The 18,315-nt window shown below is 41.1% G+C and overlaps 1 protein-coding gene across 2 annotated transcripts; it reads right to left on the reverse strand.

The window, feature by feature from the left end:
- Window positions 1-22: 22 nt before the first annotated feature.
- shcbp1 (SHC SH2-domain binding protein 1) lies at window positions 23-16,529 on the reverse strand. 2 transcript variants are annotated; one of them, XM_041936157.1, is made up of 14 exons: window positions 16,273-16,529; window positions 14,251-14,460; window positions 13,968-14,083; window positions 11,447-11,655; window positions 11,266-11,361; window positions 10,946-11,176; window positions 10,750-10,817; window positions 10,121-10,230; window positions 9,509-9,629; window positions 7,849-7,980; window positions 6,228-6,346; window positions 4,751-4,837; window positions 1,665-1,803; window positions 23-1,540 (listed from the first exon to the last, which is right to left on the reverse strand). In XM_041936157.1, the coding sequence occupies exons 1-14, from the start codon at window positions 16,439-16,441 to the stop codon at window positions 1,254-1,256; spliced, it is 2,094 nt and encodes a 697-aa protein (XP_041792091.1). In that variant the 5' UTR covers window positions 16,442-16,529; the 3' UTR covers window positions 23-1,253. The 2 variants fall into 2 exon arrangements, with proteins under 2 accessions (XP_041792091.1, XP_041792084.1); XM_041936150.1 differs by having other exon boundaries at window positions 23-1,543.
- Window positions 16,530-18,315: the final 1,786 nt, after the last annotated feature.

Genomic DNA, 18,315 nt, shown 5'->3' on the forward strand with positions numbered 1-18,315 from the left:
TTTAACACACAACACCAGGAGACCAACTTGAAATATGGATGATTCCCACACACCGAGCCGATCTGCATCATATGTGGCGACTGGCTCTCTAATGAGGCCTTCAAAACTGCTTCTCCACTTGGAGACCAAGCACCCTGGATTAAAAGACAAGATCCCAGAGTATTTTGAAAGAAAAAAAATTATTATATTTACAGTATGAACAATCTACATACACCCCCTCCCCTCCTGGGCTGTGGTGATAAAAAGGTTGGGGACAACTGATCTATAGCGCAGTGTTTCGGTTTTCAGCCCCTGTGTGACTAATGGCTCAAATGACATGGATTGTGTGTGTGTGTGAGAGAGAGAGAGAGCAAAAGCAGGAAGATTTCACTCCTTTTTAGAAGTTATTTTGAATATTTGGGTTTGTGGGGGACATGAAGAAAAGTTCATGTCCAGAGAGTTAATATATAATCGAAGATCCACAGTATGAAACACTCAGTGAGCCTGTTTCACAGTTATTGTGTTGAGTCAGGTTACAACACACATAGAAAGATTATCAAGCTGCATCCCCCCCCATACAGAGGTTTCAACAGACACTGTTTAATCGGCAGGAAAGTCATTATATTCACATTGTCCAGTAACACGTTAAACCAATGACTCATTTGTTTTAGTCAGTCAAAATATAAAACCTAAGTTTGTTTTCACTGGGCTTCTGCTTTCATCAACCTGTACACGTCCCTCAGCTATAAAATACTGTACATCATGAAACCTTTAAAAACACCCGAGGCACCGTGTGAAAGTCACATTGAACTCATAACAAAAGAAATTAGGAATATTAATGTGAACTCAGAATCAACAGTGAGCTGCTTTCATACAAGCCACCACCTTAAAGGTAACAACATTTATTAGATCCGAAGTCAAAACCACCAAAACTACATTCAAAGTGACGAGTGGATTTCAAAGTAATAATAATTAAAAATGTTTAAACATCTAGCATATGGAGCCCAAAGGAATAAATAAGATAAAAGCATTTGTGCAAGTTCAAACTTGGGGATCAATTCACTGTTAATTTAAACAGGTGGAAGTCAGAGTTCTGTTGAATTGTGTTCCGTTCAGTGGGTGGATGTGAATCAGCAATCTTTCATGACAAAGTAAGGAAATCACCTAAAGCATGAAGCTGTCATCAAATAATTACTGCTCCAAAACACTGGAAGTGGAAGTATCTACAGTAATGCAAGAAAAGTCTGAAGTTATGAGTGTGTCAACGTCATCTGTCAGTAGAAAAAAGTACCAAAGTCACCCATGCCATTGCGCCTGAACTGGTTTCCCTGAATAGAGACAAAGATCTGGTGGTCCATCAGATCCTGGACCGCTCGGCTGCAGGACGTCTCCTTGTTTCTGCTGAGCTGACGACTAAACTGCCACTTCCTGCCTGAGGTGGAGGCCACGCCCACATGTGTGCTGTTGTTGTCTGATTCAGGAACATCTGCTGAATCGGTGCTGGTCAGGTTTGCTGGAGCGCCTCCTTGCTCTTTGTATTCAGCTGTCAGTCCAGCAGGGTCTTCTGGGAACAAAAGATCGGATCAATAATTGATTGCTTTTTCCAAACGTGCCTTGTCCTCTGCCTTCCCTTTCATGCCTTTATTTCTCTGATGTTATATTCTGACTGTGGGAGCTCTATCTACCTTCACTTCTGTCCAGAGGAACCCTGTGTTGTTCCCCGTCGCTGGGTTTCACTACAATCACCCCGTAGCCTTCATTATTGTGAATCACATTGTTCTCCATGGTGATGGATGGCATCACATCCAGCTCATCAGCAAAGTCCTGCACACACACCAAACACAAACATTTCCAAATTTAATCATCAGAAATCAGGAGTAGGAAATAGTTGTGTGATGGTCACAGCAACACATGGTCATTTTCCCAGTTCACCTCATTCACAAGAGCACTGATCCATCATTGTAGTGGAAACAGAGTTTTCAGTGAGCATATCCAAAAAACTACAGAAAACTGTGTCCCTGGACCCAATTTTTCAAATAAAGAGGGACAAATACTCACATTTCAATTGTTCACTTGGCTCACGGCACAACAGAAAAACGCTTACTTGTTTTGGCACAGAGCCTTCAGAGCGGTTACAGTGTACAGGTTCAATTTGGTAATATATAAAAAGCAGAGTTAGTACACAGCTGGGCATTAGACCTAATTATTAAGGAACCAATCAATTTTCTTATCCTGTGGTTCTAGACATAGCAACCAATCACAAGCATGTAGTTAAATCCAATTGAAACCCCATTACATACTATACAAAGCTTCACAAAACCTGAATGAAACCTCTTTTCCACTGAAGGATGACCTTACTGATGATCCTTGAGTGGGAAGTGGTCACATACACAGTTTGTGGGTTACAAAAGACTACAAACAGTCCTTACCTAAAGAACATTTTAAGTTGAAATCATCATTAAGTCCCTTTGGTGTCATAGTATTGAGTGTGTATACACATAACATTTCTCTGTGGGCCAGTTTCTTCAGAACATGGCCTCCTCTACCTCCTCTAGTAGGTATCGTGACTTTCTCAATCCCACAGACTTGTGGGAGAGTGACTTTACTTAATGGAGACTTAATTTGACTTAATGGAGAGTGAACCGTGATTTGCTTCAGGATAATGTTTAGTGATTGCATAATCCATATTGCCTGTATGGACGGCAGTTTTGTGCTCCAATATTCATTGTTCAAGGGGTTGTTGGTTTGCTCAACATCTGCTAGACCACAGGGACATAAGAACAGGCCAATCACAAGCCGACTTACAGTCTATAAACTCCCAAAGGGTAATTTTCCTCCAAGTGTGGGGATGACTGAACAATTCTGTATTTGTTGTACATGTGCAGCAGGCACAGTTATCACATCTATACATGCCAGTTACTGTCAGCCATGTTGTCTTGTTTTGAGTCCTTCTTGTTCATGACAATATCCTAAATTGTGTAGAGAAACAAGCCTGACTTGCATTTTTTGTTTTCTGTACATTAGATAGGAGATTAGAGCGAGAGGTGGTGTTGGCATGTTGTATGTCTTTCTGAACAGAGCTGGAGACATAACCTCTTCCTCAGCCATGATGGGGTTTTAGTCATCAGGATTGGAGCAGTTGAATTGGAGAGGAATCCAGAGAACACTATTGATCCTTCTGACAAAGGAGGTGCAGTGGTTGTCCTAAACACTGAATACTACCCAAATGCTGCAAAACGCAGGACAACAAGTCAAGACAGAATGTTACTTCTTATGTCGGGGGCGGAGGCAGAAACAAAAACACAGCAAGAAGGCCCTGAAGGTCCTGTGGTCACATACAACGTACTACATTACACAAGTTTAGTTGTTGTCCAACCTTGATTCATTCTCCAGGTAGTTGAAAGCAACTCTCAAATTCGCCCCTTCACACCCCAACGTGCAAAGTGCACCTGGCTATAGTGGTGTTCGCTTAAACTTGCAGAGTACTCTTTAATCCTGGAGCCAGTTTAGCGGGCCAAACCATGTGCTGCCATGTCATGGGGGGAGATCTTGGTTTAGTTAGTTTTTCTGTATTTAGCTGTGTTGGTGTCTATCTTGTTTACCTTTTATATGTTCATTGTTTTGGCCAAACCACTATACTTGGTATTTCATGTGTCATTGTGTCAGATCAGTTTGAGCAGTCAACAACATGTCTATTTGTTGTTATATTGAGTATAGTTATGTTTCATTGACCTCTTTTGTACGCCTGGACCTGTTAAATTCTGGGTTTACATTGTTTTTGCATTTTTGGGGTAAATGAAAACCCAGTTTTTATCTATAGCGTCTGTAGATGAAAACTGGGCCAGAATCACATGCAGCACTGCCTTAGTTTATTTACTTAACTTACTTAAATGTTGATGTAATTTACCTGATGTTGGCAAACGTGAACATGATTTAAAAAACGAGATGTTCCACTGTGGATCATGACAAGACACATCCAGCTGCCAGACAGAAATTCAGCCAGAAAGTCACTATAGAGAGAATATAGATTCTATACCTGAATCTTGAATTAATATTCCTCATTGGCCTATTTTAGCATAAATCTGGAATTTGTTTTGTTGTTATGAACTCCTCCTTTGAATGAGTGTTGTTTAGAATACAAGTCCTTCTATTGGCTGCACTGTTGATGGAGGTTGAGGGGTTGTCCTCTTATCAGAAGGTTGGTGGTTTGATCCCTGGCCTCTGCAGTCTACATATCAATCTCAAGGCAAGATGCCGAACCTCAAATTGCTCCTGATAGCTGTGCCAACGTTGTGTGAGTGTGCATGTGAATGGTTGCTGCTCCTGATGAACAGGTGGCACATTGCATGGTATGATCTGCCACCTGTGTGTGAATGGCTAAATGCTGGCTTGTGTTGTAAAGTGCTGTGAGTGGTTGGTAAGACTAGAAATTGTATAAATATATAACTATAGCACTATATAAATGCAGTTTACCATTGTCATACAGCTCACCTGGGATTGGCTCTAACACTTGTGTCAGTTTACATGCTGAGGAGGAGACAACAAATCAAAAAATCAAGTGGATTGCTGTCTTGGTGCAGATTTATGTTTTTTAGCATTTAGGACTTGTCTGCACATGCTGTAGTTGAGCATCTAAATAATAATGTCTAACAAGTGAGGTCATATCAAAGCCTTGACTGTGTTTCTTGGTGAGTTCTTGGTATTAATACTGAATTCAGTATTTGTTTCCAACAGGCCAAATGTTTGGAGGAGTAACTTCCTCTTTACCCACCTTGATGAGGATCCCGTCCTTACAGTGATGGATGCCATTACCAATCAGACTACAAACACTGCCGGGGTAAATCTCCACACCAGCCCCCTGCAGACAACACACAGCAACACGACCACACACAGACACACACAGACACATTAAAGACATGCATTATCCATACATTGTGTCATGTTGGACAATAAATGGGCAAAAATACAGACATGCAGAAGATATGCTTTAGCCTCGCAAAAGGACTGTCCCTGCATTAGCTGTTGAACAGAAACTGGAAAATGGAGGAATAACAGCTTCACTCAGCGTTTCAGAAGTGCTGCCTGACAAATTTTGTTGACTTGGTCAGATTTTCCTGATTTGTTTTTTTCTCTTCGATGTTTGTGTTTCTACCATTGGTAAGTAGAATACGTAGCCAAATTGGTGTTTTATTTGGAAAATTAACTGGATTCTCTAAACCGTTCCTATGTCTGATTTCTTGCCTGGCTAAATCTGCTCTGTGAAGCTTGACACAGCTTCCATAAAAAAAAACAGACTACACATGTATTCTCATCGTTAAATTCCGGCAGCTGCATCGCAGCCAGAACACGACACAGCCGGTGGAATTTACAGGGGTTAGGAAGGAAGGAAGTCTCCTCTGGAATTTTTACCCTGAGATGACTTTCTTACTGTAATGTGTGAAGCTACTGTGATGTATGACTTTGAACAAGAACACATACACCATTAATCACAGAAGACCTCTTATGAGCAGAACAAAGATAAATCATCACTGTTGCTACATGACTAAAAACCCTTACCAACATATTAAGGTGATGGTCCTTTCCTAAAAGGGCTCTTGTCACACCCTCTTATCTTATCTCCTGAGTGTGGATACACAGCACTGGCTGTTTGTTCATGAAAAAAAAAAAAAATTACTAAAGAGGCAATGACTTTGTATGCCGACATCTGTTTCTCACAGTAGCAGCACACAGACTGCAACCTCAGAAAACGACACAAACTCTTTTTGAAGTGAAGCCTCAGAGGAGTTTCTACCTGTGATGTGCATCATCCAGCACTCACCATTGACTGCATGAAGACAGACCACATGACAGCTCCCCAAAAGTAAAGCCAACACACCACCCCCTTGTGGCCGAGTGCAGTATATGTCATAAATCTCACCCCCTCCACATAGTGTCATCATACATCGTACAGTACATGTCAAATAGATTTTTCTCTAAGATAGTTTCTGTCATTTTAGGTACTTCTTATCACGCTGATGTATGTTCAAGTGTTCATTGGTTTGGTTTTAATTACTTATTTTATGCTACGAAAGGCAGGTGTGACATCATAATTGACAGCTGAGCCTGTTCGCGATTGAGTTGGGCGGGTGTGCGGCCAGGACCTAGTTACCGCGGCTCCAAGCCCCGACCACTTGTCCAGTTGGCTTCATTTTTGTACAGTGGAAGTTCAGACACATCGCTCAGCTTTATATACAGTCTATGGCACATACCTTGGAGCCATACAGGTCACACATATTCATGGTGAGATGGGCAGATGTTCGGACAATTACTCCTGTGGTTTCACACTGAAGCACACAGTTTTCCATGTTCAGAGTCCCCTGTCGCACACCTGACAGAAACCAAACAGGAAAATACACACCAGGAGAGAGTCAGCATGTCAACAGACTGGCTATTTTACAACTGTTATCATCATCACCACGTTGTGTCTTTGTCCCTCATGCACTTTGGTTGGTCCTCAATTTAATGTTGTGTCTCTCTGCCAATAACATCAGCATCTGATGTGACCTGGTGTTCAGTGCGAAATCAGTGGCCAGCAAAAGTGTCTCCGTAAATCTGTTATTTGGTCTTATGCTTGGTGCAGGCTCTCCACGTGTGTCCCTTGTGTGACAGGAAGTCCCTCTTACTGTCAGCAACTCAATGTACCTGAAGTCTCTGAGCTCTTTGAGTTGTGTACCATCTATGGAATATATTGGCAGGTGACTTTCATCCTTATTGATGGTCATGTACTCAGTCTTCTTTGCATTGAGAAACAGACCAACCTTGGCTGCAGTGTTGTGCATCACATAGCTGATCAGCTATGAGGGCGAGATCGTCCACATTGTCAAGACCAGTAAGATGCAGGCTTTGCTGACATTCTAATCGCTTCTGCTTGATGGTGAGGATCTGGATCGAGTCTATACTTTGCCTAAGGATGTAGTCCAATATAATTGCAAAGAGGCTCGGGTAACTCCCTGCAGGATTCCTGCTGTAGTTGGGAACTGTCTGAAGCTTGATGGGTTGTTATACATGATAAATGGTAGATAAGAATAATTACAATGATTATGATAATAATAATTGAAGGAGAGAGAAGGAGTTAGAAACTGCAGACTCTAGTAACTAGAGTCTAGTCACACCCTGAACATGGACACAACAGTAGATGAATCCTCTGTCAGATTTCTGTGCTGTCTCTCTGAAGCCTTCATCACTGCAGTGTCAGAGCTGAACACACGTGCAGAGAGGTTGTATTGAACATAGTCTGACCTTCATGGTCTGTATGTCAAATTGCTGCACAAGGAGTTACTGTGTTCTGTCCTGCTTTTCACTTAAATCATCAAACCCACTCATTTCTGTCACGAGAACAAATCACATTTAGTACAAAATCTGACACACATGATGCTGTAATAGTTGCAACATCAGAGAGTACCAAGCTAATGCATCAGTGGGTGGCAATTCACCTGTAGGCTGGCATCTGTAAATGGTCCTTGACTGGTACTTTGTGTGCATGCTGCTCAATGTAAATGGAAATCTTGTTTAAAAAAAATACATTTCATGGAGCAGCTGGTGGAATTTTCTGTTTCCAAGTGTCCGCTTGTTGTTGGAGCAGCTGATAACAGCACAGAACGCAAGAAACGTCTAAGTGTCTAACAAAATTTAGGTGAAAAGTTACAGTTGTCGATTCTAACCTCTCTTTTACTCGTATTTTATGACTTTTTTTCTTGTTAAATTTAATTCTTTTTGGTAAAAGCATTTAAGAAATGAAATCCTTTACCTACATCATAGTGTTAAAAAAAGGTTTATACATGAGGAGCCTTGTCAATTTTTGCTTATCAACCTGGTTTCATGTATACTTACACAGAATGCCCTCGATAGCATCATGTTGGATGAACTTAATGTTGGACAGCCTGACATCAGCTCCTGTGGACTCCACAAAAGAGTCGCCCTTGTTTTTCTTCTCGATCACCACCTCATCAGGAAGCCCGAAGCCTGACACACAGGAAACACAAAGGTGGTTGGCAAGAACAAAGAACACTGTCAGTGTACAGCAGCTCTATAATTCAAGTCAAGAGGTGTGTGTTTTGTTAGATTTCACTACACTCTCAAATTTAACCTTATCAACACATCCAGATACAGTAAAACTTAATTCAATATTAATACTTTATTTGTCCCTAAACAGACAGACAATCTGAGGCAAGCCAGTTTACAAACTCAAATACACACTAACAGTTCATATACGCAGGTAAAACATTTCTAAAAATGTTAGAAAGTTTTGAAATATGCAAGATTATTGACAGCGACCGGTCCACAGCAACAATGTTAAACACTACCAAGACACATCTGTGTTACAGTTTGTGTCAACCACACAAGGTAAACCATACACATAGGTAAGATACACAAGGTAAACTGGCCATCTGCAGCTGTTCACCACTCTGATATCTCTTATCTCTTATTCTACTATTTTTTCACATACTTTTAGAGAAGGACTCAAATTTCAAATTTCAGCTATTATTTATTATTATTATTATTATTATTATTACTTATTTCAGTTTACTAGTTTTATTTATTTTTACTTCATAAAACTTTGAGGAGATATTGTGTTTATTCATTTATTAAAAATTTCAGTTAACTTCATAAGAAACACTGCTGGGACCTTAAAAGCATTTAAACCAAGTTTTGTGTTGGAGTTATGTTATTCTCAGTGGTGGCTTAAAGTATTGAAAGTAAAAGTGCAGAATATCCCGTTCATTCCTAGATTCATACATACTGTGTTACTTTATTTGTGATGCATTTGCAAAGAAACATCACAAAGCCAGCCTGTTAAGCTTGGACATCATGCGCTGCATCCACAATGCCTGTAGGAAATCAATCTAGCTGTTTTCAGAGCCTATTACCTCTGCCTGCACCTTTCCTCAGAACTGATGAAAGCCACAGTAAATACACCCAGGGTATCACCTTATACTATTTAGCTAGATGTTTGGCTGAGTGCCATGAAATATTCTCAACATGAAACTATTCATGAAGTCAGTCTAAAATTTGTAGTAAAATTGTAGTCACTTATGGTTGATTATCAAATGTAAACTTGCCACCACATGAACGGTGGCTACATAACCTTTTAAACGAGCCATAACTTAACCGCCTGTGCTGTGGTAATACATCATAATTTATTGGTTTATTTATACTTTATATTGATAATCTTAATCTGCAAAGTAACTAGTAGCTAAAGTTATCACAAAAATGTAGAAGAGTTCAAAAGTACAATTCAAGCCTCCAAAAAGGATTGGTGTGGAAGTATAAAGTAACAAAATTGAAATAAAAAGTACAAGTACAAGTATGTCACAACTGTACTTAGATATAGTAGTAGTATATGTAGTTTATAACTAGTAATTGGTATTGGTCAACGGATCCGTAGCCTGACTTATTCCATTATTGCAGTATCTAGGTCTGCGGGACTTCATTCACAAAACATGGATCATACATTTGATGATCTCAGTGGAAACAAGATAAAAGCTTTTACCCTCTATAGTAATGGAGTCTGGTAGGAAGATGGAGCTGCTGACACTGTAGCTCCCTGGGAGAACAATGACCACATCGCCCTGATGGCACGAATCCACCGCTGATATTGGGTCTCTGTGGAACTAAACACACAATTTAAGAGAGTCACACAGCCTGAACTCAACTTCTATGCTTGTATGTACAGTGGCAGCTTGGGGCTAAGCCTGAGAACAGTGTTACCTGAAATCACAGTGATTTCAGATAACACCGTTTCTCTCCCTCTGGCGCCACCCTTAGGACAATCTTACCAAGAAAATGTGTCTTTCCATTACAAAACATGCAACCGTTGGTGTATCATGAGACACAGTGCAGCCAGATAGATAGATGGATAGATGGATAGATAGATAGATAGATAGATATACTTTATTTTTCCCAAGCTGGGAAATTGCTGTGTACATACATCATCCAGCTGCACAGAGAAGTGGCCATCTCAATGTTTTGATCGATTCAATGAGAGATTTGTTAGTTTGATCTTATTAAATCCGGTTACTTTGCTGACCAGAAATCGGATCCAACATGGACCTGTCTGCTGCAGCCCGACCCTGGTCATATCGTAAGTGTGAGTGGTACTGACCTGAATCTCAGTGTCTTCAGAGGAGCACAGCGGTAGAAGTCTGTCACTGAGGAGGGACTGGAGCTGGATGGTGCTGCAGGAGGCTGTGACCACATGGACCACCTTCATACCTGATAAGTGTTGGGAGTAACACATCACAAAGTAATGCATTAGCGTATTTCCAATACTAAGGGTGGTAACTAGAAATGTAACCAATTACTTTTTCAAATTAAATAACGCAGTTACAATTACTAAAATTTGAAGGGCCTCGTTACTTTCATTTTGATAGCAGACAAACACAGTCTATTATAATAGATATAGTGACATTCAAAATCGGAAAGAAGACCTGGGGTCAAGAAAGATAACAGCCATGTTAGGAGAGTCCACGTGGTATTTTTATGAAAACTATTTATTCATTGAATTGACAGAAAATGGGTTATATCATGATATGTATCGTTATCTGGATATGAAACTACCCACGGTATACTGGGATATGAAATTTTGGTCACATGTGACAGCCCTATTTAAAGTAACCACAAAGGAAGTCATGACAGAGTAATGCATTACTTTTTGGTGAAAGTAATAAGTAATCTTGTTACTTTTAATGAGGTAACTACTTACTATTTTTCAGTAACTCAGTAACACCTCACCTGATGCCCTGAGCCCACGGCTTTGCACACACTGCTGCCTTGCATTTCCTTTGTAGCCCAGAACATACCTGGAGAGGAGGTTGTGACGGTAAGGAAGATGAAAATATTGTGAGAGGGCTGGATAAGACAGACAAACGGGAGGCAGTGGCGATTGTGCAGGGCGTTTGGAGATGGAGAATCTCAACTCATCTCCTACCTCAACAGCGGGTTCTCAATGATGTGCAGCTTGCGTTTCAATGTCTCCAGCTGGTCATACAGTTTCAGGCCTTCCACCATGGAAATGTTGTCCAGCTCTGAGTCTGAGTCAGTGCTGAGGCCACTGCGCAGTACTGAGAACTGCTGAAAGCACTCGAAGCAGCTTTTCTGTAAGGACTGGTACTCTGCCACAAGGCCTGCTGGGACTCTGTCCTCTAAGATGTCATAGTAGCTGAGATAAGACATTTTTAATTAGGATTCATGGGGATGAACCGACATTTATAAATACAACAGCATCACCCACATACAAGGTGTACTCACAGCCTGAGACGAGGCTCCACACAACGGACAAAGTAGTCAAAGTCATCATCTTCATCTTCCTCATCCCACTGCCTCCAGATGTGTTTATAAAAAAATCTAGATAGAGGAGGATAGAAGAGGAAAGAGGAAAGGATGGCAGAAGAAGGCAGTGCACTTTATCAAACAGTTTAAAATGTCTCACCTGAGGTGCTCGAGAGCGAGGGCGGTTTGATCAAAGGCCCCAGACTGATCGTAGACCACCTGGAGCTCCTGCAGAGGGACTTTGTGCTGAGTGGCCTCCAGGAGAGAATTCATAGCCTCCTCAGTGAGTTCACAGCCTCTGGTGTCACATTGCAGAGGAAGCACCAGCCCCACACATGCCTTCAGATCCTTCAAGCCAACGTCACGCACCTGAAATCATGAGCAGCTCTTCAATCAGGTCATTCATTTGTCATTTTACAACACAGGGTTGCACATTGAAATGTAAATTGTAGCTCCTTTAGTCAACACACACGGAATATATACACAAATATTTACATTTAGAATAAGTAAAGTAAATAAAATAGCAACAGTATTTCTACACATAAATACATATACACCTTCACAACCCAGAAAGTAATAATTCTGAAGTGCTTTTTTTTTTTTTTTAAACCTGTATCTGGGTGAACATAAACAGCTGCAACAAGACATCGTTGATAATATAGTCAGCATCTTAACATTAAATACTCATCTGGGAAACACTGTCCATCAGCTGTGACTGTGTTTGACCAGCAAGCATCACAGGTGTACACACAGAGTCTACCTTCCCTCACCATATGTTCTATCAGTGCAATAGCTTGATCCAGATGTGATGGAGTCACGTCATTGTAAGATGTGGGCACAACAGTAACAGATTCATTTTGGTAGCTGCTCAACTGTAAAATATGTGCTAAATCAATTGGTTGTTGTAAATCACTTGCAACTATCTTCACTTGCTATATTTCAATCCTAATGCTGAGTTTTTATCTAAAAGTAAGCTAGAGCAAATCAATGCCAGTTCTAATTTTGGTTGCTGTATTTTTCCAGCAAAATGGCAAAATGTTGTCCCATCCTGAAAACCCAAAGCAAGTCAAATAAAGGCAAAGAGGCTTCATTCAGGATAACAGTTCGTTTACAGGAAAAACACACACAGTACATTATCATTATAGATACTGTCGGTCTGTCTGGGTAGCTTGTAGCACAAATGTTGTCTTAGTGCGCAAAAACGATGGCCTAGATCCGCAATCTAAAATCACATTTCCCTGCTCTGTAGCCTACATAATCCATCACAATTTAGATGATTGCATAATACCATTAATTATTTGCCCTGGCTCGTACAGATCAATCCCATTGCCACAACTCCTCATCCTTAGATTAGCAGACTGAAGCGCAGTTGTCTGCATTTTCCTCAACATCTTCACTTTGAAAAACCAGCTAAGCAAGGAATTGCTCCATATACATACAGACAGAATCAGCATTGCGGCAGGAGAGGAGAAAAGGAGAGACTATCCACATCTTTTCAATCTTTACGAATGAGTTTTATTGACTGAAGTAAACACCTGACATTTACAAAGAGGAGCTTGTGCTTGTGAATATTCTCATTCATCCAGGTCATTGTAAGCTTCAGGGCATTCAATCGTTCGCAACTGGACCTCGTCAGTTTGTCTTAGAAGACATTTCGCCTCTCATCCGAGCAGGCTTCATCAGTTCATGCACACCAGACTAGATAGGACAGCTCTAGTCCAATGCAATGGTGTTAGGTTCAAGTATTTACCCTCTGAGTGAGACCAACCCACACAAACAAGGATGGTATCACTCTATTGTGAGGCAAACGATCCCCCATTAAGGTATGGTAGGGTGCCTCGTTAGTGTCCCATTGTTGTCATTGGGAGGCTCCTGGAGCCATGTGTGAATGGCTTTGTTGTTTATCCTCAGAGGCTAAATCTTTGAATCTCTTTGGGAGAGATGAAAGGACAGCATTGTATGTGGGAGATAGGTGGTGTCTCAGACCTGTTCAGAGACGTTTTTTAACCTTGACATAGATGGCTTCTCGTACTCCTCTTTCAAACCATCTGTCTTCTCTGTCCAGGAGCTTGTGGTTAGCATGGTTTCTCTAGTTTAACAGGAAAGAAACGGCATGTCTCTAGCTCAAACCATAGCGGCGCAATGACGTTCTAAAGACAACATGATATTTGGGATTGTGAATTATTCTGTTGTTCTCAGAGGGTTAATACGTATGTTTACATTTGACCAGATAGTTCCAAAATTAACCAGGAGCTAAAGCAGGAACCAAGAACCACTGTAGTTAATTCCTGTTGTTACACTGAGCAGAGTCACTGCACAATTACTGTAGCATAACTCCAATAGCCAAATGGATGTATTAGAAAGAATACATTAGAAGAGAGCTTGGTGTTTCCATCACTTACAGACATCCAATCCCCATTGAGTGACGTTCAGTATCGTAAACTCCTCTTGATAGTTCCTGGTACTTCTGGTACCAGGTACTACAGCTGAGGAACTCATTTTAGACCCTGCATCCTGTCATCAAAAACCATGCAAGGTAAATGGGTTGTGGGATCCTGCAGCAGAAATGGCTACAAGTTCTTCAAAACCCCTTTTCTGACTCAGGATTTAAATGGGTTAATGTGGGGTCAAAATAAGTATATTTAAAATATTAAGGAAATGTGTATGAGAGTTGGTTTTACCTCAACCAGTACATCAAAGATGTCAGTAGACCACAGAGCCAACCAGTCACACGGCTCCACCAGCTTCTCCAGGTAGTCTGCTGTGAAGGCCTTCACCTCGGAGGGCTTACAGTCCCCTACACACAAATACATATAAATATACAAACGTACAAACACTGAGATTAGGAATGTAATGGCTCAGAAGGATTATTATTATTATTATTATACTGTATCTGACAACTGAGTTAAATCTTTCAAGTGAAGATTGACCAGAAGTAAACATTTTCTGCATGTCTGTAGTTACCAAGCATGTAGTCCTGGTATGCTTTGAACCTCTCATAGAACAGCAGGTGGCTGGTTTGGAAAGTGTCGGGAAGACTTGAATTCACTTCTCCATGACGCTCACATCTCTGCAGCTGCGTCCCTAGCTTTTCAGCGTTAAAGTGGTCTGTGCCACTGTCATCGTCATCATCATCACTCTCATCTTCATCCTCCTCTCGATTCTGAAACAGAGCTTTTGTGGAAAAAAATAAGTAAATGAAAGAGTTGTAGAGGAATTTTGGTTTCTTTCTACTTTTGCTGCGTCATACGTTCAAACTTTGTCTCGTTCAAAGTTTTTATCTAAATGGAGTTTTATGCATCACTACATTAAAACAGAGTGTACCTCACATACTAGTTCTTATGTAGAGAGTTGTTACTAAATATTTACACCCATAACTGCCAGGTGTAACAAACTGTCTGAAACGTAATGCCAGAGGAGACTCAGATGTGCAGGTTTTTAAAAATGTCAGCGAATACCTACAGCTCAGGTCTACCTACAGCTCAGGTCGACCCGTAAAAAGAACGAGGCTGTCCAAATGCAGACCATGAGTGGATAACTCCTGTTAGTAGGAATGAGAAGCCTATAAGACAAATGGTACAGTTTTCCAGAAAGCATTTTCTGTCACCCATGTTGGAGTCCAACCTCAAGCAACATTCAGCAGAGGACTACCACACCCAAGCATCACAAGTGGAATCGCTTAATTCAGGACCCCAGACTTCCCCAGAGAAACCCACAAATTACACTGAGCAAGTTCAATGGGAGCTGATGCCCTTTCCAGACAATGCTTGTGATTCCACCAGAAGCACCACAGTGCATTTCAGAAGCACTCAGCTCTGTGGAGTGTACACGCCTAGTGTATTTTTTACAGACGCCATGAACATGCCAGGAAGTCAGACACAGGAATAGAATCCAGTCAGTTTTCAAAATAAGTCACCCTGTACAGACGATTGAAGATCAACAATTAACACAATTGAAACAGACAAAAAAAGAAACCATTTAAATACATATCCTACTTAACCATGTCAGAAACAAGTCCACAAAATCTAAGCACGTCAACAAAATGAAGCAGGCACTCAGCAACATTCATGCTTCGTTGGCTAATGTATGTACTGTACTGGTACTGTGCTTGTTGATAGGAAAATCTACACAGACAACAAGCTGAACCGTTTCTTCAACAGGTTCAACACACAGCCTTTTTGCAGCTCAACATCAACAAAACAAATGAGCTGGTGGTGGACTTCAGGAGATCCAGGACTCCTACTACTTCAGTTTCCATTAGGGGGGACATGGTGGAGCCACACACGGTGAACCGCACAGTATAGCCACAGATGTCTATACTGTGGACTGCACAGAAGCAGGCTGCCCAATCACAGGTTGATTGTATGAATAACTACAGCCTTGAGTTTCCATGGGGTCCATGAAAGACAAGGTAATGCAGTTGACACCTCAGCTCAAAATTCAGAGGAGGCCAAAATAAGATATACGAGCCGATATACATAAACAGGCAGGCAGGCAGGCAGGCACGCACGCACGCACACACACCAGACATCGTGCGAGCCACAGAAACCTTCATGTCATTTTCTTCACTCTCACTTTTCCACGAAGCACCTATTGACAGATTATTAGCATTTATCATTAGTTGGCGTATTGTTGAGCACCAGACATTTGGTCTTTGAGTGTTGAGGACGCTGGGGGGTAAAAATGGAGGGAAATACGTGTTGTCATTTATAACTTCGGTTGCTTTAGGTTCATAATATTTCTAACTAGTACTGATAAACGTTTGGTCCCAGTGGTTGGAGCAGAAAGATCCGAAATTTTACAAAATGTGACTGCTATTGTCGCTTTAATACAGAAAACCAAGTTAGTTTGTGTCTGACCCACAAACTAACGTTACGTTAGAAGTTAGTTACATGAGGCAAGATTAACTTAATGATAACACGATTTTTTCCAACAGCGGAACGAAACAATGCTCAACAATGAAGTGGTAAAAAAAATGACACGGACCTTGAGTTACACCGGACACATCGTGTCCAAGTACTTCAAATGCGTTGTTCTTCTCCATGTCGAGTTCAACGTTGACGTAGGACTCCAAATCAACCACCACAATGTCTGTCATGTCGTTTGCAGTTTCCCTCGCTCCAGCAGACGGGGTTTCACAGGCTTCTTGCTCCATGAAAAGTAAAAAAGAACTAATGAATACGTCGCCAAGTTGATTTTAATTGCCTAAAAGCCAGTGGCGCCTCAAAGTAATGTCAGTTTGACCAACTCAAACTTAACAGCGCACACCCAGTTACTTTCAAAATATTCCCGGTCTGAGGAGCCAGTCGAAGCCAATCGAAAACAGTAAAACTGCAGGATGTCCCGCCTCCTTATTGCCGAACTCCCGCGAGTCTACTTGGGAAACGTAGTTTACGACGTGGACATATGTTTACTTCCTGTTATCTCTAGAGTAATTTTAGCTACGCCTACAACATTAGGGATCATCTTGTAGTGTTTTTTCATCCTCAATTTAGTTACTTCACTTTTCACAGTTAGCCATGCACATATTCATAGTATTTTCCGTTCGTCTGTATATAGAATGTTTTTAGCATTTTGCTAATCAGATAACTGTTAGCGAGTCATTCAGTATGGCACCAAAGTTAGCTTGACATACAAAGCTGAGCTAACGTTTGGTTCAGTGCCCTGAAAATCAGAGCAAATTTTGATGTCGGCACCACGTCACGTGGTTCATGTATCCATCACTTATGCCAACGACAAAACATTACTACCATTATTATTAGATCCATAGTGTTGTGTTATGTAGATATACTATCTGCAACTAATATCTTTAATATCACAAACAGAAATATATCACATATGCACATATTATGCTATATATACTTTATATAGCTACAAATAGGGTAGAGCAGTGATGGGATTTCTGCCCATTGAATTGAATTGATTTCTGCTCAGATGGCAGAAAGTAGGCCTGGAAATGCATGTGCAAGTGCACATGCAAGTGTTCAGAATAGCTATTAAATCCTTTGCCCTCAACAGTAGGAAGAAAAGGAGATCTGGGCACCTGTCTGTGTGCGCTCAATAAACTTCACTGGATGATCGCTGTTCAGAACATCTCCAGACACAGTTTGATCCAGAGAACTGTGGACAGGTGGGGGCAGTGTTGACTAGCTGGTCAATAGTGGAAAATAATATTGTTGAGTTCCCAGCATTCTCTGTAATAATTTTGGAAAATTTGCCTTGACAATGCCAAGCCACATTGTGCATGTGTTACAACAGTGTGGCTGCATAGTAAAAGAAAACGGGTACCAGACTGACCTGCCTGCAGCCCAGACCTGTCTCCTAATGAGAATTTTGTGGTTAATATCAATAAAATTGTTAATAGATATTGATAATAACGGTGCACCTCCCTGAGATCAGGGACCAATAACCAAACTGTGTATACAGTCTCACAAAAAGGCTGCCCATTAAAATGGCAATGTTTAAAATACCATTTTTTATCAGGTGAACAATGAAGGGTTGAATCCGAGCACTGACCAGCTGTTACCACAACACATAATGACAGACAACACTACAATTACATACATACACACACACACACGCACCGGCCACTTTATTAGGTACACCTGTCCAACTGCTCGTTAGCACAAATGTTTTAATCAGCCAATCACATGGCAGCAACTCAATGCATTTAGGCATGTAGATATGGTTAAGACGATCTGCTGCAGTTCAACCCGAGCATCAGAATGTGGAAGAAAGATGATTTAAGTGACTTTGAACGTGGCATGGTTGTCATGGTTGCCAGACGGGCTGGTCTGAGTATTTCAGAAACTGCTGATCTACTGGGATTTTCACGCACAACCATCTCCAGGGTTTACAGAGAATGGTCCAAAAAAGAGGAAATATCTAGTGAGCGGCAATTCTGTGGGCAAAAATGCCTTGTTGATGCCAGAGGTCAGAGGAGAATGGACAGACTGGTTCAAGCTGATAGAAAGGCAACAGTAACTCAAATAACCACTTGTTACAACTGAGGTGTGCAGAAGAGCATCT

Source organism: Chelmon rostratus, chromosome 1 (genome assembly GCF_017976325.1).
Source record: "Chelmon rostratus isolate fCheRos1 chromosome 1, fCheRos1.pri, whole genome shotgun sequence".
Classification (NCBI taxonomy): Eukaryota; Metazoa; Chordata; class Actinopteri; order Chaetodontiformes; family Chaetodontidae; genus Chelmon; species Chelmon rostratus.